General features: G+C 46.3%; 1 protein-coding gene across 1 annotated transcript in view; it reads left to right on the top strand.

Annotated features, from left to right (window-relative positions):
• The first annotated feature begins 6,866 nt into the window (after window positions 1–6,866).
• The window catches only part of Wdr91 (WD repeat domain 91), a 37,370-nt gene continuing 21,873 nt past the window's right edge, over window positions 6,867–22,363 (top strand). Inside the window, exons 1-6 of the mRNA NM_001127298.2 lie at window positions 6,867–7,005; window positions 8,208–8,387; window positions 9,146–9,353; window positions 10,741–10,823; window positions 12,089–12,219; window positions 13,132–13,297. Coding sequence (NP_001120770.2) covers window positions 6,883–7,005; window positions 8,208–8,387; window positions 9,146–9,353; window positions 10,741–10,823; window positions 12,089–12,219; window positions 13,132–13,297 — 891 coding nt within the window. The 5' untranslated portion in view covers window positions 6,867–6,882. The remainder of the gene's footprint in view (window positions 7,006–8,207; window positions 8,388–9,145; window positions 9,354–10,740; window positions 10,824–12,088; window positions 12,220–13,131; window positions 13,298–22,363) is intronic.

Genomic DNA, 22,363 nt, shown 5'->3' with positions numbered 1-22,363 from the left:
AGGAGAAGGGGAGGGAAAGAGGGAGAGAAGGGGATGGAGAGAGGGAGAGAGGGAAAGAGAGAGGAAGAGAGAGGAGGGGAGGGAGGGACAGAAGGATAGAGAGAGGGAGAGAGGGAGGGAGAGAGAGGAGGAAGGGAGGGAGAGAGAGAGAGGGAGCGAAAGTGAGAATTTTCTCTTGTTTTGTTTAATTGGGCTCTCAGCCAATTATGTAGTGTCTTACAATGAAGACAGGGTGCTACATAAGGCAGCTGTAAAAGTGCCAGGGAGGCATGTCCTCAGGCTGTGAAGTGACAGGAAGGAGATCCAGTGAACTTGACTTTGGGCTCTTTGCTCAAGAGGCCACTCTTAGGAAGGCTTCTAAGTGGGTTTCTCCCTCCCTCTCCGGCCACTCGTTCTCCCCCTTCCCCTTCTCTGTTTCTTTCTTTGACCTGTTTTTTTAATGGCTAGTCCAGGCTAGCCTTAGACTGTCACACTACCTTCCTCAGCCTTCTAATGGTTGGCAAATACAACCATGTGCCAACACACCCAGCACTTTTATGTCTTTGTTTTTTTTTTTTTTTTTTTTTTTTTTTTAAAGCAAGCAAGCAAACAAAAACTGGCAACGAGATAGCTACAGGGGGAGGCCCTGAAGGTACAGAGCAAGCTGAGGTGAAGTGGGAGATTTGGAGGATGGGTAACTAGTTTGCATGCCCTCTTCACCAGACAGTGGAATTCACTAGATGGAGGCCACTGTCCCAGATCCTGATACAAGGGGACAGAACATTTCCCGAGGAGAAGCAGAGCGGCTCTTGACACAGTGGGGTGGGGTGTGAAGAGCAGGACTGGGACATGGAAGAGGGATTCCTGGGAAAGGAGTGGGAAGGGAAAGGCTGGGACACCCCTGCCCAGGGTCTTGCAGAGGCTGGGGGATGGGCTTGACTTTCCCGTGTGCTCCCCTAGTTGGCTCTTGCCAAGGCCTTACTACTTATTAACTCAGGAGATGCAAACCGTTACGGTAGTGAAAGCGATACATTTTACAGGCTCATAAACTCATAGACTCCAAGGCTAGCCTAACAGTTTTATTGGCCGGCTTGCTGCCCTCTGCAAATGGTGATTCCCTGCCTTAGGGGGGTGGAAGGCAGGGTAATTAAGAGGGTGGCAGATTCCTACTCTGACCTGACCCGCTTCTGGGGAAGTTTTGATAACAGTCTGTGATCTAAAAGAAAGTGCTAGGGGCTGGGGATTTAGCTCAGTGGTAGAGCGCTTACCTAGGAAGCGCAAGGCCCTGGGTTCGGTCCCCAGCTCCGGGGGTGGGGGGGGGTGGGGGGGGGTGGGGAAGAACCAAAAAAAAAAAAAAAAAAAAAAAAAAGAAAGTGCTTTGCTTTCTGTCTGTGTTAGTGGTGGCCGGGTGGAGGGCCCCAGCAGGTTCCAGCGGAGGAGAGGCTTGGAGACTGGAGGTTGTCAGTAGAGCACTTGCCTGGCATGCGTGAAATTCCTGTTCACTTTCCAGTACCACTGTCAACAGACACAGAGACATACGCGGAAAAAAAAGACCTCTGAGTGGGTTAGCACTAAGGATGGCTGGCACAGTGAGGCACAATGGCGGACATCCGTAATGCCAGTACTCAGGAGGCAGAGGCAGGAGGTTCGCTGCAAGTTCAAGAACTGGCTGTTTTATATACATGGAGTTCCGGGCCAGCCTGAGCGGCTGAGACCAGGTCTTGAGAAAGTAAGGAAGACAGAGATATGGCTGTTACAGGAAATGAAGATGCTATTAAATATTTCATTCCTGGGATGGAATGATTGTTAAGAGCACTGACTGCTCTTCCAGAGGTCCTGAGTTCAATTCCCAGCAACCACATGGTGGCTCACAACTATCTGTAATGGGTGTGTCTGAAAACAGCGACAGTTTACTCACATACATAAAACAAGTAAATAGATTTTCAAAAAATATTTCATTCCTTATAGCTATAAATCAAGCTGAATATATATTTGTAGTAAGGAATTTGAACAATATCAGAAATTCAGGTACGCCCACAAATATGTCTATTACTGCAACCAATAATTGCTAATATTTGTATGTGTGTTCTTATACAGACTATAAGAATATCACCTAAAGTCATGGTATTGCAACTAGAATCCATACTTTAAAAAAATTTATGGGCTGGGGATTTAGCTCAGTGGTAGAGCGCTTACCTAGGAAGCGCAAGGCCCTGGGTTCGGTCCCCAGCTCCGAAAAAAAAGAACCAAAAAAAAATTTATTATTTATTATATACAAGTGCACTGTCGCTGTCTTCAGACACACCAGAAGAGGGCATCAGATCCCATTACAGATGGTTGTGAGCCACCATGTGGTTGCTGGGAATTGAACTCAGGACCTCTGGAAGAGCAGTCAGTGCTCTTAACCACTGAGCCATCTCTACAGCCCCAGAATCCATACTTTTAATGGTGATGGGCCAGTGGGTCAGTTAGTAAAGTGCTTCCTGTAAAAACACAAGAACCCAAGGAGAAGCCAGGCATGACGGTCCATGATCGTAATCCCAGCACGGAGGAAGCACCTGCGACTTGTTGGCTAAGCAGTCTAGCCAATTGGTGAGCTTCAGGTTCAGCGAGACATCCTGTCTCAGAAAAATGAGGGGAAGAAGCAACTGAGGAGGACGCTTGACCTCAACACACAGGTGCACCTGTGAGTGCTTGAACCCAAGCACAAACAAACACGCGTAACCTTCAGTTTATTGTTTTAGGATAACTATTAATATGCAACCCCAAAGAATAATCCAGGAAGACCAATGTAATCTTTGTTTTTCCTTGCCATAAAACATCTTATAAAAATAAAGCATAATAGCCCACCATGATATTGATATTTTTTTTGTTGTTGTTCTTTTTTTTCGGAGCTGGGACCGAACCCAGGGCCTTGCGCTTCCTAGGTAAGTGCTCTACCACTGAGCTAAATCCCCAGCCCCGATATTGATATTTTTAAGCTAATGGCTTTAGTGAGGTTTCTTTTTTTTTTTTTCTTTTTTTTTTTTTTTTGGTTCTTTTTTTTTCGGAGCTGGGGACTGAACCCAGGGCCTTGCGCTTCCTAGGCAAGCGCTCTACCACTGAGCTAAATCCCCAACCCCTTTAGTGAGGTTTCTTATGTGTTTGTATGTATGTGCTTCATCACGCACATGTGCATCCACAACCAGCCATGACGAGGACCAGTTCCACCATATGAATCCCTTATGTTCCCCCTTTCATGATAAAACTCCCCTGGCTTCTCATGTCCCCCAGTCACTAACCAATGGTACTTTTTCTTTATTTCTGTGTTTGACATTTTTCAAAGATAGTCTATGAATAAATCATGCTGTCAAAGGACATCTAGAGTATGTCCAGTTTTTTTGGTTTCTATGAATAAACATTTGTATACAGTTTTATTTTAAAGGTTCATTTGTTTTTATTTTATGTGCAAGAATGCCTGCGCATATGTATGTGTACTGTACGTGTGTGTGTGTGTGGTGCCCACGGAGGCCAGAAGAGGCCATTGGAACCTCTGAAATCAAAATTACAGACGGTTGTAAACCTTTATGTGAACGTTAGAAGCTGAACTAGAGTCCTCTGCAAGAGCAGCCAGCGCCGAGCTGTCTCTCTAGCCCACATGTACTGGTTTTTAATGTTAAAGATATAGGTCTTCCATCTCGGGGTCGAATCCTCATAGTGTGACTACTGCATTCCGTGTTTTCTCATCTATAGTTTGTAAGCCCCAATCACAGGTCTGAACTTAAAGCCTCCATCCGTGCTTTGGAGCTGAGGTCGTGCTTTTCAGTTAGAGACACCTATGGGATAGACACATCCCTGGGATATCACATGGGAGCTCAGGAGAGAGGCCTGGGCTGGAAGGAGTATTTGGAAGACATCAGTGTAAAGGTGATATCAGATGCTTCCGTGGGGGGCAGGTAGCAGGACTATGTTCTGGGTCCCTATGCTGCCTGCTCAAACCTCCTTGGTTTTGTTTCCATCTGGGACTGTATCTCTCTGCTTCCCCAGTTTTTCTCCAAGAATGGGCTTGCCTGAAGGTGGCTGGGCCCTAACTGACCCTGTCCGCAGTAAACGTTTATTGCGTTAGGGCTATGAGCCGAACGTTACTTTGTGCTCTGAAGAGATAGTAGAAAGTAAGACATGATAATCTCTTCTCCCATCTATCAAGCAAATGTTTTAATGGAGGGAGAGACAGACGAGTCATTAAATCAAGAAAACACTGATTTTTAAGATGGTCATAAATACTAGGTAGAAGCACACAGGTAGGCAAGGTGAATAAGAATAGAGAGTAAGGCCAATGCTGTTTTGTACAGGGCAGCCAGAGAAACCTCTCTAAGAAGTTAAATACTGTGATCCTAATGCTGTAGGTTGAAACCTGATCCCCAGTGTGACAGTGCCTGGTGGTGGGGCTTTTAAGAACCCACAGGTGCACCTGCCCTGGTGTGGGAAGGACTCTATGTCCTGCGACACCCCCGTGTGTCTGTGCTATTACTCTCAGACTATTGACGCAATGCTTCCCAAGGAATTGGAGTTTCCCAGGAAGCTCATTCCGCAGGAAGGGAATGGTTGAAACCTGGTGCCAGCCAGAAGAGGAAGCTATCTCCAGGGAAGAGATTCTACTCATTTCTGATAACTTACAACGCTTGCAGGAAAAGGCTGGAGTTTAGGCAGTGAGGGCCAGTGATGGGCAGGACCACAATCGACCAGGACTGCTTACTCATACACACTTCCTGCCTTCTGTTTCAACCTGAACCTCATGCCAAGACAGCAAAGACCTGTGGGTCACTGGATCTTTAGAAAAATGTATTCCTCTTCCCAAGATGGCCACATTGAACAAATCTCCTTTCTCTGCCTTTTATTGTTGTTGCTGTTATTATTCTCATTATTATTATTATTATTATTATTATTATTATTATTATTATTATTCCATAGATGACTGAATTTAGCTTGACAGAGAACCATGAGAACTAAGTTTCTTTCCTTTCAAAGCCACCCAGTTTGTTAGAAACACAGAAAAACAGAAAAAACTTGAGCTATGACATTTGAACAAACACTGGAAGGAGAAAAGACGGCTAGTATGAGTGCCTGAAGACATTTCAAATTGAACAAGATGTGTATGGGAGGGCACAGAGAGAATGCTTTTCATTCATTATAAAATATAAATATATAAGAAATATATTTTTATATTTATATAATATATAAGTAAAAACTTATGTTTATGTTATATGTAAGTATATATTATATCTTGTATAGTATATTATATATTGCATTATATATATTAACATACTAATATGAATAAGGAGTATATAACATTATTTATATTATATGAATAAATGTAATAAAAATCAAGATATTATATAGTCTATAGAAATAATTTTATATATGTATATACTTATATATATATGTACATATATAAAATATAATCTTGAGGCTGGAGAGATGGCATAGTAGCTAAGACTGCTTGTTCCATGATCAAGAAGACCAGAGTTTGGGTCCCAGCACCCATGTAACAAGTTGTATGTTCCTATAAATAAGTGTAACCTCAGCTCTGAGGTGGGCTGAGACAGGATTGTGGAGGTTTACTGGCTTCCAGCCTAGTTATGAAAATGAGAGCCCCAGTTTCAGGGAGAGACCCTGCCTCTGAAGGAATAGGTGGAGAATTATAGAAGACACCCAATGCTCTCTTTGGGGCCCACATGAGCATAAATACCCGCACCTGTGTGTGTGTGTGTGTGTGTGTATAATTTGATCTTTTAGAAACGTTGGCCTAGAACTCACAGAGACCTGCTTGGCTCTGCCTCCAGAGTACATACCATCAAGCCTGGTCTTCACGCACTATCTTATCAAATCTTCATTATGACTGCAAAGTGCACATTATCAGTGCTATCTCAAAGATGAAGAAATAAGGCAAAATGTGTATGCCTTGTAAATAATTTTCTTTTTTTTTTTTCTTTTTTTTTTTTTTTTTTGGTTCTTTTTTTCGGAGCTGGGGACCGAACCCAGGGCCTTGCGCTTCCTAGGCAAGCGTTCTACCACTGAGCTAAATCCCCAACCCCGTAAATAATTTTCAATCTTCAAATAATTTTCTAAACAAGAAAAGGAAGAGGGAAAAAGTAACTGAAAATCCCTCAGAGAAAACAAATGTAGGCTGTTTTACAGTTTTCCTGAGTTTAAAAACTGTTCACAAAAACACAATTAATTGAAAAAAACAAACAAGAAACTGGGACCATAGGCCACACACTTCTGAAACTTGCCTTTTTCCTCTAAGTGGTACATCTTGGTTGGTATAGTTAAGTCTTCCTACTCAGGAACTCAGGGTTAGACAGAACTGGTGGTGGGGCTTTTTTATTGCAAGTTGAAAACCCGTGTGGGCAATTTAGTGAGACTGCGACAAAACCTCAAAGTAGTTGAGCGTGTGTGAGGCCCTGGCACAGAAAAAAAGAAAAGCTGGTTTTTGGGAGTTGACTTCACACTGACCTGTTGGGTCTCCTTTTTTAAGAGGAGGGCAGAGGACAAAAGATTCTGCAGTGTCATGCTAATAAGTAGGGAACATCACTCCCTCTCCGCCCCGTGACTATCTGGAACGTTAGCAAGGTCCAGCTTTATTTTACTTGGATCGAGGCAGCAGTGTTAGCAATTCAGGTGACACACTGCTTTACCAGAAAACTTCAGCAGGCAGAGACGTCAGGAACCTGGCTCAAAACGAGGGGCGGGGCTACAGGGTAGATAGGCGGGGCGCCTGCGAGGCGGGGCGGGGCGCACGATTGGTAGGCTGGGCGTGGCGTGACGTACGAGGCGCCCGAGCTAGGCTCCTCCTCGCCGCGCCAAGCCCCGCCCCTCTGCCCTGAGCCGCTCTGGTCTTTTGCGGCGCGCGCGCGCGCAGCGATGGCGGAGGCGGTGGAGCGCACAGACGAGCTGGTCCGGGAGTACCTGCTCTTCCGTGGCTTCACGCACACACTGCGGCAGCTGGATGCCGAGATCAAGGCGGACAAAGAGAAGGGGTTCCGGGTGAGGGGCCTGCAGGGGCGGCGGAGGCGGCTAGGGGGGCGGGCCTCCTGCTCCAACACTGCCCTCCTGGGCGAGGGCGGCGCTGTCACTGCGTGGTAGGGGACTGTAGACGTCTCCTGTCTAGCCCTCGCTTGACATAACATACGAGGAACTGAGGGCGGGAGATGGTCGTGACTTGCCCGAAGTTGCTCAGTGAGTGAGTCAGGAGCATCGGGACTCGGGTCCCTGATTCCTGGTCCAGGGCTTCACTCTATTCCAGCCTCTCAGCAGGTGCTGTCCAATGGTTGGCCGGGATGGGTACAACGCTTTAAGAGCCAAGGTTGAACACAAGGCTGAATTTCAAATATTGGCTCTCTGTAGCAGCGGGAGCAAAGGGGCCTGCACCAGAACGCTGGGTTGAGGTCTGGGGTGGGGGTTATAAGAATGGTATTATTAAGGGAATCACCAGCAGATTTCCTATTGCATGCTTTGAGGCACAAACTTCTCTGATACTATTTTCCATTGAGAGGTGCTTGGGATTTCTTTGCTTACGATTTGTATGTTTGTATGTGCAGAGTTAACTTGGTCTTGGGCAGGTGGGTTGAGGGAGGTCGGTGAGCTAGTTGCTGGAGCATCAGAAGGAAGTTAGAATATTGGTTCCTACTTTGCGAGTTTAGTGGTTACTTGGTGGCAAAGCAAAGCATTTCCCTGCTCCAGACAGCAGTGTCCTGTTGGATGGACACAGAGTCTCCAAAACACTGTCTCGGTGTGATTGTCTTTGGCTGAAGGGAGCAGCCACTGAGGCTCGGGTGGGACTCTGACGACCTGCAGGAACCGGTAATCACTGTGTTTCTTGGAATCGGGAAACTGTGGAGCTGGGACAAGGACCTGGTGATTGTCTCTGGCTCATTTGATCTTACTTATTTTTACGATGTGAAGCAATCAAGACTGCTGTTGTAGGGACATTGCCAAGTTGGTCAAGGAGACCTAACACCTGAGCCAAAGCTCTTGCCTACTGGAATTTCTGAACTTGCTAGAGCTCCAAGCCCTATATCTAGCATGAGAAAATAATTTGAAAGCTATTATGTTAACATAGCCTGGGAATTTTATAGGTTGCCAGCTGAATTATGTTTTTACATCGGGGAGCCATAGGAAGAAGTTATGTATAGTGAGGTGAGAATTTCCTTCTGTCTTCGGCCACCTCCAATTCTGTCTCTCCCTAGGTGGACAAAATTGTGGACCAGTTACAACAGCTGATGCAGGTATATGACTTGGCTGCCCTTCGGGATTATTGGAGCTACCTGGAACGCAGGCTCTTCAGCCGCCTGGAGGACATATATCGACCCACCATCAACAAACTGAAAACCAGCCTGTTCCGCTTTTATCTAGTCTACACAATCCAGGTACTTCTTGTTTTGACTGTTTCCCTTTCCCCCACGTCTGCTGATCTGTAGGTCATCTGATCGGATTTCACCAGTTCTCTGTCCCTTTGGTTTTAAGCACATAAACATGCATAGCATTTTAAAGAATATAAACTTCGAATAATAATAAAAAAATGTAGCTGGGGCTGGCAGTGGGGGTGCACACCTTCATTCCCTGCACTCTGGAGGCAGAGGCAGGCGGATCTCTGAGCTCCAGTCTAGCTCCGGCTGCAGGGTGAATTCTAGGAGAGCCAGGGCTGCACAGAGAAACCCTGTCTCTAAACACCAAACAACATGTAGCTAACTTGGGGAAGTAATTTGGATTATTTGAGCATCACTTGGGGATTGTTTTCAGGATGGCATTTGTCGTTAGAACCTCAGTTTACTTTCAATTTTGAAACTGGGTGGGTCTCATTTGCCCCAGGCTGGCGTCAGACTTTATATGTAATTGAGGATGACCTTGAACTTCTGTATTTCAAGTGCTAGGTGTACAGGCGTGCCTGGTTTTATTCGGTGCTGGGGATTGAACCTGGGAGACATTTAAATGCCCTACCAACTGAGCTGTCCCCAACCCCAGAACTTCAGGCCATGGTTTCCTTCACATTGTGGAGTTTGTCGATACTGTGCCGTAACTGGCCTGCCAGGAGATATGCAAAGGCTGTCTGCTCTGCAACAGTGAAGAGCCTGACCTGGGGACTTGCCTTTCTCCCCACTCGCAACCCTCTTTTGTATCTTGGCAGACAAACCGAAATGACAAGGCACAGGAGTTCTTTGCAAAGCAGGCTACGGAGCTCCAGAACCAGGCTGAATGGAAGGATTGGTTCGTCCTGCCCTTCTTGCCGTCCCCGGACACCAACCCTACCTTCGCTACCTACTTCTCCCGACAGTGGGCTGACACCTTCATTATTTCCCTGCACAACTTCCTGAGTGTCCTCTTCCAGTGCATGCATATCCTTTGATGCTGCCCCATGTGGCTGTGGCCGTTGTCGGAGGCACCCAGACACTGAGATCGGTGGCCACTGCTCATGGGACACCCATTTCTTTCACAAAACCCCCAAAGATCACTCACGTGTCACGTGAGGGACTTGACAAGCTGTGGTTGTTTTTTGTCACGAGTCCAGGGAGTCATAATTCCTAGTTCTGCATCTGCGGTGTTAGTAATAGCTGATATGCATGGGTAAGGAAGTCATTAGCTTCTGGGTGCTGGTACTGGCTCAGTCAGGAAACTCAAGGGTGAGGAGCAGCCAGGCATGAGAGTATCCTCTCTGCATAGCACATGTTTGGGGGGAGGGGCGTGGTGTTGCTTGATTTTGGGGTTTGGTGGCAGATGAAAACAGTTTTGGGGTGGAGCTTTCAGCCCGAGCTCGCGTCTGGATAGCCTTTTGGGACAGTGACATCAGTGTGCCTCAACTTGCCGGAGTGTAGAGTGGCTTTATTTTCAGAGCTTGAGAGGGAGAGGGAGAGGAAACATCACTGTAATTCGCTGCCTACAACTATGTTGTTGAAGGCCCAAGATCTGATGTGAGAATATGGCTGCCTGGTGAGGCACTGATAAATTCGGGCGTGGTAGAGGCCCAGCCACTGCGGCTGGGTTGACCTCTGGGAGGGACATGTTCTGATGGAGGTTCCTGCCTTTGCTTTTTTTTTTTTTTTCTTCCCTCTTCCTGTTGTGGATAAGTGTGAATCAGCCCTTCTGAGGAGAACTTAGCATGGCCACATGGGCCTTCCAGGGCAGCTCGAACCTGTTGTTCATTATCTTTTCAGAGCAAAGCAGGTCATGACCCTGCAAACTAGGTCATGCACGTTGGAGCTGCAGTTTGCTTCCTACCGGCTCTGCCCTTCCAACAGAACTCTGGGCAGCCGCTGGGAAGGAGCAGTGCCCTAAGCTGGAACATTGGTGTTCATGGGCTGGTGTGTGGCTATGCAGTCTGCAGAGTGTTATCCATTTGCATTTTTGCCAGGGAGAAAGAGACAGCCTGGAGAAGGGGAAGGCCTAGTGGCGGGTTCTGCTTCCAGTTTCGCTTCCAGCTGGATGTTGGCATGGACCTCACTAAAGCTTAGATTGGGAAGTCTACTGAACACTAGCTCTTTGCTGGGGGAGCGGGGGGGGAGGCTGAGTTTGGGGTTTATATCTTATGCAAGAGTTGGCCAGGCAGATTGTCATGTGTCTCTGAGTCCAAAGGAGTCAGGTGGTCTAGAGTGGCAGGCCCAGGCATTGGGAAGAGACTCTTTCCTTTCCACAGCCCTCTGTTCCCTGGGTCTCATATTTGGATGTTTGGCAGTGAAGGACTTTGAAGTCTTGCCAGGCAGACACTTATTCTTTAACTTTGTGCACCGGTGCCTGTGATCCTGAACTTTGATGCGGAGTGCCAGAGGACCAACCAGGTCCAGGAAGAAAATGAGGTTCTGCGTCAGAAGGTTCGTTCCGAGCAGGCCTGCTCCTTGGGAAGCACTTCTGCTGCTGGGTAGCAGTGGGAGCTGGGTAAATAGAGAAAAGGTGAACCGTTCGCAGATGAAAGTGAATCACCAAGGCTTGGGGAGCTGGGGCTCCACCAGCTCTGATTACCAGAGCCAGGATTAATGCTAGACATCAGGTGTGCCTCACAAGCAAGAACAAACCTGTAAGAATTAAAGGACAGCATGTGTTTGCAACACTCTGCCCTTCTCATCCAGTTTCCTTATGTGTGGCATGTGGGTGTAGGCACCCATGCAGGCCAGAAGAGGGAGTCAGATCCCTTGGAGCTAGAGTTAAAACCCGTCATCCACCTGATGTGGGTCCTCTGCAAGGGCAGCTCTCACTCTTAACTGCTAAACCATCTCTCCAGCCCCGTTAGCTGTCCTCCCGGTGGTTTCCCCCGTAGCCACCCTTACAGTGTTTATAAGCTAGGTAGAATTGTTCTGATTCAGCAACACACTTGATAAAAGAGGCGCTCCAGGACGCCTGTGTTTGCTTTCATGGTTTGCCCCACGAGTCTCCCCGTCTTGGAAGGAAGATCTGTGTCAGTGATATTGCTGAAGAAAGTAAGCTCATAAGCTGTTTGGGGGAGGTGGGTTTAAGGTTCTTGGATGCTGCATCATCGTCTTCAGGCAAGGACTGAAGATGCCACAATACTGTAATCATTAAAAAAACGTTTGCCTCTGCAAGTTTCAAAGGCTCATTTCCAAACACCACGGCAGGATTTCCCTCCAGTGAATTCAGGAAGAAACAGTGAAGTGGTAAAAGGAAGTTAATTGAACGATAAAAAGAAGAAAAACCCACAGTGGTTTTGGATGTCCAAAGTGTTTTGCTTTCTTTTTTGTTTTTTAGAAAAGGGCAAAGGGAACCTCTCTTAAGATTTATTTATTTATTTATTATATATGAGCACACTGTAGCTGTCTTCAGACACACCAGAAGAGGGCATCGGATCCCATTACAGATGGTTGTGAGCCACCATGTGGGTGCTGGGATTTGAACTCAGGACCTCTGGAAGAGCAGTCGGTGCTCTTAACTGCTAAGCCATCTCTCCAGCCCAGTGTTTTGCTTTCTTAATGTGGTATTAGCTGTGGCTCTTTCATTTGCCCACCATTTGATGAGCAGAGATGCCCCTTCTGGCTGGGTTTGGATGTGGTGTGTCTAGGCAGTTCCCTCAGTAGAGGGAAGGTCATGTGACGTCACTGGCTAACTGGGCTTTGCCCCTCCGTAGCTCTTTGCACTGCAAGCCGAGGTCCATCGTCTGAAGAAGGAAGAACAGCAGCAGGAAGAAGCAGCAGCTTTGGTCCAGCACAAGCTGCCCCCTTATGTCTCCAGTATGGACCGCCTTGGGGACTCGGAGCTGTGAGTATGCTTGGGGGTTTATGGGTTCGAGGGAGGGCTGCTGTCTGTCCTCTGATCTCTCTGTGGTCTGAGTGTCACCCTGACTTCCTCACTGGTAGTGCCCTATGTCTGCCGAGGGAGAACTGCCACAGAGGGACTTGGCGTGCCTGGCTCCAAATTATATGCGTGAGGTCCCAGTTCGCTAAGGTTCTCCCTGGATGGGGAGCTATACAGCGGTGCTGGGTGTCAAGATGGTGGAGTCCAGGGAAGCTCCTTCATAGGTTGGAAGGACTGGACCCCACAGGTGGGCACATTCCTCAGGAGAAGCTGCTGGGGGTATAAAGAGGGAGGCAGTGTGGGAGAGAAGTTTGAGTGACCTTAAAAAGCAGCAGTCTGATCTCTGTAGCTGGAAGTCAAGTGCCAATCACAGATGCAATAAGAAGGTTTTTATTAGAGGTGTGGAGAAAGTAAAAGGGGACCCACAGCGTTTGTTTTAGTGGCGTATTTTATTTAACCTCATTTTTGAACTACTCTAATGCATAGTCAGTGGCTGTCAAACATAATGAGCTCCCCTGTATCTCTTTTTCATACTAAGTCCTTGCATCCCATGGTGGCTCGCCCTAGCTCATCTCCGTTTGGATTAACCCAGTCGGGTGCTCAGTAGCACATGTGTCTGGCAACCATTGGACATGGCAGCCCTGAGATCTCCTGGGTCTCTCTAAAAAGCCATGGACTTCACTTTAGGGCCAGATGTGCTTCTGGTTCTTCTCTTTGGTCAGGAAATGGTACCAAGGGTCATACCTTCACCTTTCAAACTCGTGTCTCAGAACCTAGCTAAGGCCCCAGTCACTAACCTTAGTCAAGGGTTGTGTGTCCTTGGATTTTCCTCGTTCCCCTCTAACCCCTAATGTTGTGCTGTGTTTACTTGGCCAGAGCATTGGTGTGCAGCCAGAGGCCTGCCTCCCTCTCCCAGTCTCCTCGAGTGGGGTTCCTGTCCTCACTGCTGCCTCAGAGCAAAAAGAGCCCTTCAAGGTTGTCACCTGCCCAAGGCCCCCCTCAGGCTCAGAGTTCAGCCAAGAAAGATACCTTCAGCAGTCAGGTAAGTATGGGCCCTACCTCTTTAGTACTTGTCAAGAACATCTGATGCCCTGCTGTCAGACTGTCTTCCAGGACTCCCTGTCACTCATGGACTTGCGGGTCCTCTTCTCAGGGCCAAATTCCTGGATGTGTTATGAGATCCCAAATTCAGTTCTTCCTTTTTTCTCCCTTCCCGGCAACCCTCTCCCCCACCCCCAACCTTACCAGCCAGTGATGCCATTGCAGGATGAGAACAGAGATAAAATTATAGAGGAGGATTTAGTGAAAAAGAAAAAAAACCCCAGAAAATCCACCTAATGAACTCCTTTTCCATCTCACCCGTGGCCGGCAGTGCAGGGCATGATGCTGATGGAGGGCAGAGTGTGTGTGGACATGCTGACCGGGCTTGCTGAACCCCAGACCCTCGCTCTTGGCCTCTCAGCCCCAAGTCGCTTTGTCTTCCAGCTCCCCTGCACCTCGGTAACAACTGTCAGTCTGCCACACTCCCCCAGTGACGTGTCAGATGGCAGCAGCGAGTGGCTGTGGAGGGGATCCTTCCCTTTGCTCAGGTTTCCTGGGAGCTGGAGGGGGTTTGAGTGTTTAGGTGAGTTCCAACAGTTGGAACTTTGACTTTTGAGTGATACAAATGAGTGTTAGTGCCACTCAGACAGTAAATTAGAGACTAAAGTGAAGGTCCAAGTTTTTCATTTAAGCGTTGGTATTTGCTGATCCTACAAAGGACTTCTAACATTCTTTACATTTGTGTGCGTTACACGATAAGAGGACTTGGTTTCCTGCTTATGTCCAGAGCAGCCCGGAGTCCCACCAAGGGGTTTTACTGGTGGAGTCTGTCAGAATCCATGCTTTTGGAAATGCCCAGTGGGGATGTTCTCAGTAGAGCACTTTTGCAGCACACCTGAGATGTCTGCAGGTTTAATAGACTTGGAATTTTAGACCTCACTGCTTTCTCTTTTCCTGTGTTTGCTAAGACTGTAAGGGGGAGGTTCTGTCGCTAAAGGTCTTGTTGCCCAATTGGTTCTTGACTTGTCAATAAAGCAGGCCGGGGGTGGGGGGGCAATTGCTGGATGGACGGTCCAGGTGGGACTTCCTGGTCCCCGAGAGGAAGAAGAGATGCAGGGAAAGAGAGTTTTTAAAAGCTGCACGTAACGTAAGACAGCAGATTGTCTGTCTGTCCCTTCCTCTTCGCCACCCATGACTTGAGTTGTAACTGGTGGAACAGTTTAGGGTGGTTGCTTGTGCCCAGGATGCAAACGTCTGTCTGCAGCAGACCCACCACAGGACTGTGTATGAGGTAGCATTTGAGCTGGAAATACTGCGTAGGATCCTGGGGGAGATGGAGCATGGACTCATTGTTCCGTACTCAGAATGTTAAAATTCTCCCTCGTTTGCATGAGGAGGAACAGAGCTACAGAAGTGCTGTTGGTATCGTTGGTGTCCAGCAGAGGCTAAACTGTGTTCTACTGTTCAGAGCTGGACTCCTGAAGGTCCTGGCCATCAGCTCCCATATCCGACGTCAGTGCTGTGTGACTGTCACCTCGGCATGCCTGAGTGTGGATGGAGACAGTTATAACAACCATCGCCACCTCCGTAATTGCTTTTCTCGAAGTCCAGATCTCACAGGCAGAACTTCAGGTCTAGAGTGCGGCTAGGTCTGCTCTACTGTTGGCTCTCTGACTCTCTCTGAGCAACATTTAAAAGCTCGATAGGTGGTGGGTGGAGCATTGAGTCCCTTGAACTCCAGCTTCACTGGAGTTGAGAGCAAACACGAAGACTGCTTCAGACTGTGGCCACGCTTTTGATGTGTTCAGGAATTATGGCTCATGTAGTAAGTTTGTGTGTGTGTGTGTGTGTGTGTGTGTGTGTGTGTGTGTGTGTGTGTGTGTGTGTGTGTTTGTGTGCGTGCGTGCGTGCAGTTTACAGCTAAAGGTGAGGATAAGAATGCACAGTTTATGAAACATTTGTGAGCTTGCCTCTAAAATATAACCTAACTAAGGTTGGACTACCATCTTTTTTTTTTTTTTTTTTTTTTTTTGGTTCTTTTTTTCGGAGCTGGGGACCGAACCCAGGGCCTTGCGCTTCCTAGGCAAGCGCTCTACCACTGAGCTAAATCCCCAACCCCAGGACCGCCATCTTGTATGTTCACGTGAACTTTCTAGATCCTTAATGGAAACCATAGCTGTGTACATTCTAGGGGGAAAAAGAATTGACCAGGTCATTTTCTTTCTGTTTATGATGATGACTGTTTTTAATATTTTCGTCTGTACACGTCTCTTTGCAGTGTATGTGCACATGTGTGTGTGCACACATGTATGTGCACATGTGTACGTGTGCATTTGGAGGACAGATCTGGAGATCTGTCACTCTTAGATCTCACCGTGGGTGTCTGGAGCCGACCTCAGGCCGGCCCCACACTTCCGTGGCAGGCCCTTTACCCATTGAACCGTCTCCCCAACGGACTCATTTCCTGTTTTCAACAATGGTCATATTTAGGCTTAGCATTTGTTTTAAGTCTAATAATAACTAGTAGACTTGAGGTTTGAGGGAACAGCAGAATTGTAGAGCTCGCCGTAAATTTCAAGGTCACCCCCTCCCTGTCCTACTGTGCGTCCGAGTAGAGGTTCTGGTGATGTGACTGGCCTTTTCCTACTGTCACAGGGCATTTGCTTAGTATAAGCCGGTTAGTGCACCTTTGATGACCTTAGCTTGTCCCCCAGCCTACACAGAAAGGGGCTTGTGTAGAACAGCCCAGCTCTTACCCTTCTGAGCTTCTCCGCCCACCCACTCTCTGTTTACTCCTGTCCCTATGGCTTGGTATCCCTTATGTGTGCAGCTCCTCACTCTGTGGGGGACTTTGTAATATCTCTGTCCTTTGGTCCTAGTTGATCTTCAGGTAGTGCTGTAGATTTCTCCCTCACCAGTGTCAAGTGCAGTATGTGGTAGGAGCACGTCTGTGATGTGGTAGCGTGTACCTGTGGACTCTGTAGGCACTGACACCAGGCTCCACACCAGCTTGCTTGGCCAGGGTATGTTAGGCTCAGTCTTTCCCCACTATGGCCATTCTAGACTTCTTCTTTCTTATTTGCTGTTGAAGGATGAACACACAGAAAACATAAATGGTATTTTATTGTTAAATGGGCAGCATATAAAATTATTAGACTTTTCCACTTTAAATAGTATTTACATTTAGTGTTGTAAATTCACAGCATCTTGCCTGCTTAGGGTCCCCACACTGTAGCTCAGGCTGGCCCCAAACTCTGGCAGTCCTCCTGCTTCAGCCTTCCAAGTGCTGTGATTACAGGGCAGAGGCATGACGTCTGGCTTCATACCATTGTGAGCATACACCAGGCTTTCAGTAGAAATCTGGCTGCAGAATTGGGGGTGAGAGGGATAACTGTAAAACCCCCGGTCCCTGAGGTCTTTTGGGATCTGTAAGTACAAGAGCCAACAGGTCATGTCAAAAATAGCAGGCATGCTGGGCTTCCGGGCCATTTTATCCTTCCCTGGAGCAAGAATTCTGGGCCAGGGGCCAGCAGGTGGGAATTACCTTCTTTTTTTTTTTTTTTTTTATTTATTTATTTTTTTTTATTAACTTGAGTATTTCTTATATACATTTCAAGTGTTATTCCCTTTCCCGGTTTCCGGGCAAACATCCCCCTCCCCCCTCCCCTTCCTTATGGGTGTTCCCCTCCCAACCCTCCCCCCATTGCCGCCCTCCCCCCATAGTCTAGTTCACTGGGGGTTCAGTCTTAGCAGGACCCAGGGCTTCCCCTTTAAGAAGGAATTACCTACCAATCCAATTCTTCAAAGAGTTAGACAGAACAATTTGCAAATTCATCTGGAATAACAAAAAACCCAGGATAGCTAAAGCTATCCTCAACAATGAAAGGACTTCAGGGGGAATCACTATCCCTGAACTCAAGCAGTATTACAGAGCAATAGTGATAAAAACTGCATGGTATTGGTACAGAGACAGACAGATAGACCAATGGAATAGAATTGAAGACCCAGAAATGAACCCACACACATATGGTCACTCGATTTTTGACAAAGGAGCCAAAACCATCCAATGGAAAAAAGATAGCATTTTCAGCAAATGGTGCTGGTTCAACTGGAGGTCAACATGTAGAAGAATGCAGATCGATCCATGCTTATCACCCTGTACAAAGCTTAAGTCCAAGTGGATCAAGGACCTCCACATCAAACCAGACACACTCAAACTAATAGAAGAAAAACTAGGGAAGCATCTGGAACACATGGGCACTGGAAAAAATTTCCTGAACAAAACACCAATGGCTTACGCTCTAAGATCAAGAATCGACAAATGGGATCTCATAAAACTGCAAAGCTTCTGTAAGGCAAAGGACACTGTGGTTAGGACAAAACGGCAACCAACAGATTGGGAAAAGATCTTTACCAATCCTACAACAGATAGAGGCCTTATATCCAAAATATACAAAGAACTCAAGAAGTTAGACCACAGGGAAACAAATAACCCTATTAAAAAATGGGGCTCAGAGCTAAACAAAGAATTCACAGCTGAGGAATGCTGAATGGCGGAGAAACACCTAAAGAAATGTTCAACATCTTTAGTCATAAGGGAAATGCAAATCAAAACAACCCTGAGATTTCACCTCACACCAGTGAGAATGGCTAAGATCAAAAACTCAGGGGACAACAGATGCTGGCGAGGATGTGGAGAAAGAGGAACACTCCTCCATTGTTGGTGGGATTGCAAACTGGTACAACCATTCTGGAAATCAGTCTGGAGGATCCTCAGAAAATTGGACATTGAACTGCCTGAGGATCCAGCTATACCTCTCTTGGGCATATACCCAAAAGATGCCCCAACATATAAAAAAGACACGTGCTCCACTATGTTCATAGCACCCTTATTTATAATAGCCAGAAGCTGGAAAGAACCCAGATGCCCTTCAACAGAGGAATGGATACAGAAAATGTGGTACATCTACACAATGGAATATTACTCAGCTATCAAAAACAACGACTTTATGAAATTCGTAGGCAAATGGCTGAAACTGGAAAAATATCATCCTGAGTGAGCTAACCCAAACACAGAAAGACATACATGGTATGCACTCACTGATAAGTGGCTATTAGCCCAAATGCTTGAATTACCCTAAATGCCTAGAACAAATGAAACTCAAGACAGATGATCAAAATGTGAATGGTTCACTCCTTCTTTTTAAAAGGGGAACAAGAATACCCTTGGCAGGGAAGAGAGAGGCAAAGATTAAAACAGAGACTGAAGGAACACCCATTCAGAGTCTGCCCCACATGTGGCCCATGCATATACAGCCATCCAATTAGACAAGATGGATGAAGCAAAGAAGTGCAGACCGACAGGAGCCGGATGTAGATCGCTCCTGAGAGACACAGCCAGAATACAGCAAATACAGAGGCGAATACCAGCAGCAAACCACTGAACTGAATAGGACCCCCGTTGAAGGAATCAGAGAAAGAACTGGAAGAGCTTGAAGGGGCTCAAGACCCCATATGTACAACAATGCCAAGCAACCAGAGCTTCCAGGGACTAAGCCACTACCTAAAGACTATACATGGACTGACCCTGGACTCTGACCTCATAGGTAGCAATGAATATCCTAGTAAGAGCACCAGTGGAAGGGGAAGCCCTGGGTCCTGCTAAGACTGAACCCCCAGTGAACTAGACTGTTGGGGGGAGGGTTGGGAGGGGAACACCCATAAGGAAGGGGAGGGGGGAGGGGGATGTTTGCCCGGAAACTGGGAAAGGGAATAACACTCGAAATGTATATAAGAAATACTCAAGTTAATAATAAAAAAAAAATTAAAAAAAAAAAAATACTCAAGTTAATAAAAAAAAAAAAAAAAAAAAGAAGGAATTACCTTCTTAAAGAGATCGCCCTTAATTGGCTGTCAGCGAGAGAAAGCAAAGAACAACCACCTCTTCAAATTACCCTCTTCCCTGCCGGGACACCAGTGGGGGGCAGGCTGGCTTAGGCCTGCGCCCCAGGAGCAGGATGGGAGTGGATGCCTGTCTACAGCTTGTGCTTCGGGATGCTCTGCCTTCCCATGCCTTGGCCTTCAGGGAAGACCTGTTTCCCACCAGAGCTGGACAGCTCTCTAGGAAGAATTTTAGAATTCTCCTGTGTCTACCAAGGCTGTCTCCAGAAGATGCAAATCACAAAATACAGGCTACACCTCTCCTGAACTGTTGGGAGCAGGTAGATTGTGACCGGATAGAATTTAGGCCATTTGAGTGTTAGGTGAATCCAATTGTTAGGGCTTTTTTTTTTTTTTTTATTAACTTGAGTATTTCTTATATACATTTCGAGTGTTATTCCCTTTCCCGGTATCCGGGCAAACATCCCCTCCCCCCTCCCCTTCCTTATGGGTGTTCCCCTCCCAACCCTCCCCCCATTGCCGCCCTCCCCCCACCAGTCTAGTTCACTGGGGGTTCAGTCTTAGCAGGACCCAGGGCTTCCCCTTCCACTGGTGCTCTTACTAGGATATTCATTGCTACCTATGAGGTCAGAGTCCAGGGTCAGTCCATGTATAGTCTTTAGGTAGTGGCTTAGTCCCTGGAAGCTCTGGTTGCTTGACATTGTTGTACTTTTGGGGTCTCGAGCCCCTTCAAGCTCTTCCAGTTCTTTCTCTGATTCCTTCAACGGGGGTTCTATTCTCAGTTCAGTGGTATGCTGCTGGTATTCGCCTCTGTATTTGCTGTATTCTGGCTGTGTCTCTCAGGAGCGATCTACATCCGGCTCCTGTCGGTCTGCACTTCTTTGCTTCATCCATCTTGTCTAATTGGGTGGCTGTATATGTATGGGCCACATGTGGGGCAGGCTCTGAATGGGTGTTCCTTCAGTCTCTGTTTTAATCTTTGCCTCTCTCTTCCCTGCCAAGGGTATTCTTGTTCCCCTTTTAAAGAAGGAGTGAAGCATTCACGTTTTGATCATCCGTCTTGAGTTTCATTGGTTCTAGGCATCTAGGGTAATTCAAGCATTTGGGCTAATAGCCACTTATCAATGAGTGCATACCATGTATGTGTTTCTGTGATTGGGTTAGCTCACTCAGGATGATGTTTTCCAGTTCCAACCATTTGCCTACAAATTTCATAAAGCCGTTGTTTTTGATAGCTGAGTAATATTCCATTGTGTAGATGTACCACATTTTCTGTATCCATTCCTCTGTTGAAGGGCATCTGGGTTCTTTCCAGCTTCTGGCTATTATAAATAAGGCTGCAATGAACATAGTGGAGCACGTGTCTTTTTTTATATGTTGGGGCATCTTTTGGGTATATGCCCAAGAGAGGTATAGCTGGATCCTCAGGCAGTTCAATGTCCAATTTTCTGAGGATCCTCCAGACTGATTTCCAGAATGGTTGTACCAGTTTGCAACCCCACCAACAATGGAGGAGTGTTCCTCCTTCTCCGCATCCTCGCCAGCATCTGCTGTCCCCTGAGTTTTTGATCTTAGCCATTCTCACTGGTGTGAGGTGAAATCTCAGGGTTGTTTTGATTTGCATTTCCCTTATGACTAAAGATGTTGAACATTTCTTTAGGTGTTTCTCAGCCATTCAGCATTCCTCAGCTGTGAATTCTTTGTTTAGCTCTGAGCCCCATTTTTTAATAGGGTTATTTGTTTCCCTGTGGTCTAACTTCTTGAGTTCTTTGTATATTTTGGATATAAGGCCTCTATCTGTTGTAGGATTGGTAAAGATCTTTTCCCAATCTGTTGGTTGCCGTTTTGTCCTAACCACAGTGTCCTTTGCCTTACAGAAGCTTTGCAGTTTTATGAGATCCCATTTGTCGATTCTTGATCTTAGAGCGTAAGCCATTGGTGTTTTGTTCAGGAAATTTTTTCCAGTGCCCATGTGTTCCAGATGCTTCCCTAGTTTTTCTTCTATTAGTTTGAGTGTGTCTGGTTTGATGTGGAGGTCCTTGATCCACTTGGACTTAAGCTTTGTACAGGGTGATAAGCATGGATCGATCTGCATTCTTCTACATGTTGACCTCCAGTTGAACCAGCACCATTTGCTGAAAATGCTATCTTTTTTCCATTGGATGGTTTTGGCTCCTTTGTCAAAAATCAAGTGACCATAGGTATGTGGGTTCATTTCTGGGTCTTCAATTCTATTCCATTGGTCTATCTGTCTGTCTCTGTACCAATATCATGCAGTTTTTATCACTATTGCTCTGTAATACTGCTTGAGTTCAGGGATAGTGATTCCCCCTGAAGTCCTTTTATTGTTGAGGATAGCTTTAGCTATCCTGGGTTTTTTGTTATTCCAGATGAATTTGCAAATTGTTCTGTCTAACTCTTTGAAGAATTGGATTGGTATTTTGACGGGGATTGCATTGAATCTGTAGATCGCTTTTGGTAAAATGGCCATTTTTACTATATTAATCCTGCCAATCCATGAGCATGGGAGATCTTTCCATCTTCTGAGGTCTTCTTCAATTTCCTTCTTCAGTGTCTTGAAGTTCTTATTGTACAGATCTTTTACTTGCTTGGTTAAAGTCACACCGAGGTACTTTATATTATTTGGGTCTATTATGAAGGGTGTCGTTTCCCTAATTTCTTTCTCGGCTTATTTCTCTTTTGTATAGAGGAAGGCAACTGATTTATTTGAGTTAATTTTATACCCAGCCACTTTGCTGAAGTTGTTTATCAGCTTTAGTAGTTCTCTGGTGGAACTTTTGGGATCACTTAACTATACTATCATGTCATCTGCAAATAGTGATATTTTGACCTCTTCTTTTCCGATCTGTATCCCCTTGACCTCCTTTTGTTGTCTGATTGCTCTGGCTAGAACTTCAAGAACTATATTGAATAAGTAGGGAGAGAGTGGGCAGCCTTGTCTAGTCCCTGATTTTAGTGGGATTGCTTCAAGTTTCTCTCCATTTAGTTTAATGTTAGCAACTGGTTTGCTGTATATGGCTTTTACTATGTTCAGGTATGGGCCTTGAATTCCTATTCTTTCCAGGACTTTTATCATGAAGGGGTGTTGAATTTTGTCAAATGCTTTCTCAGCGTCTAATGAAATGATCATGTGGTTTTGTTCTTT

This window comes from Rattus norvegicus, chromosome 4, assembly GCF_036323735.1.
Source record: "Rattus norvegicus strain BN/NHsdMcwi chromosome 4, GRCr8, whole genome shotgun sequence".
NCBI lineage: Eukaryota > Metazoa > Chordata > Mammalia > Rodentia > Muridae > Rattus > Rattus norvegicus.
Note: the sequence above shows the minus strand (reverse complement) of the source record. Positions and strands in the feature narration are given on the sequence as shown.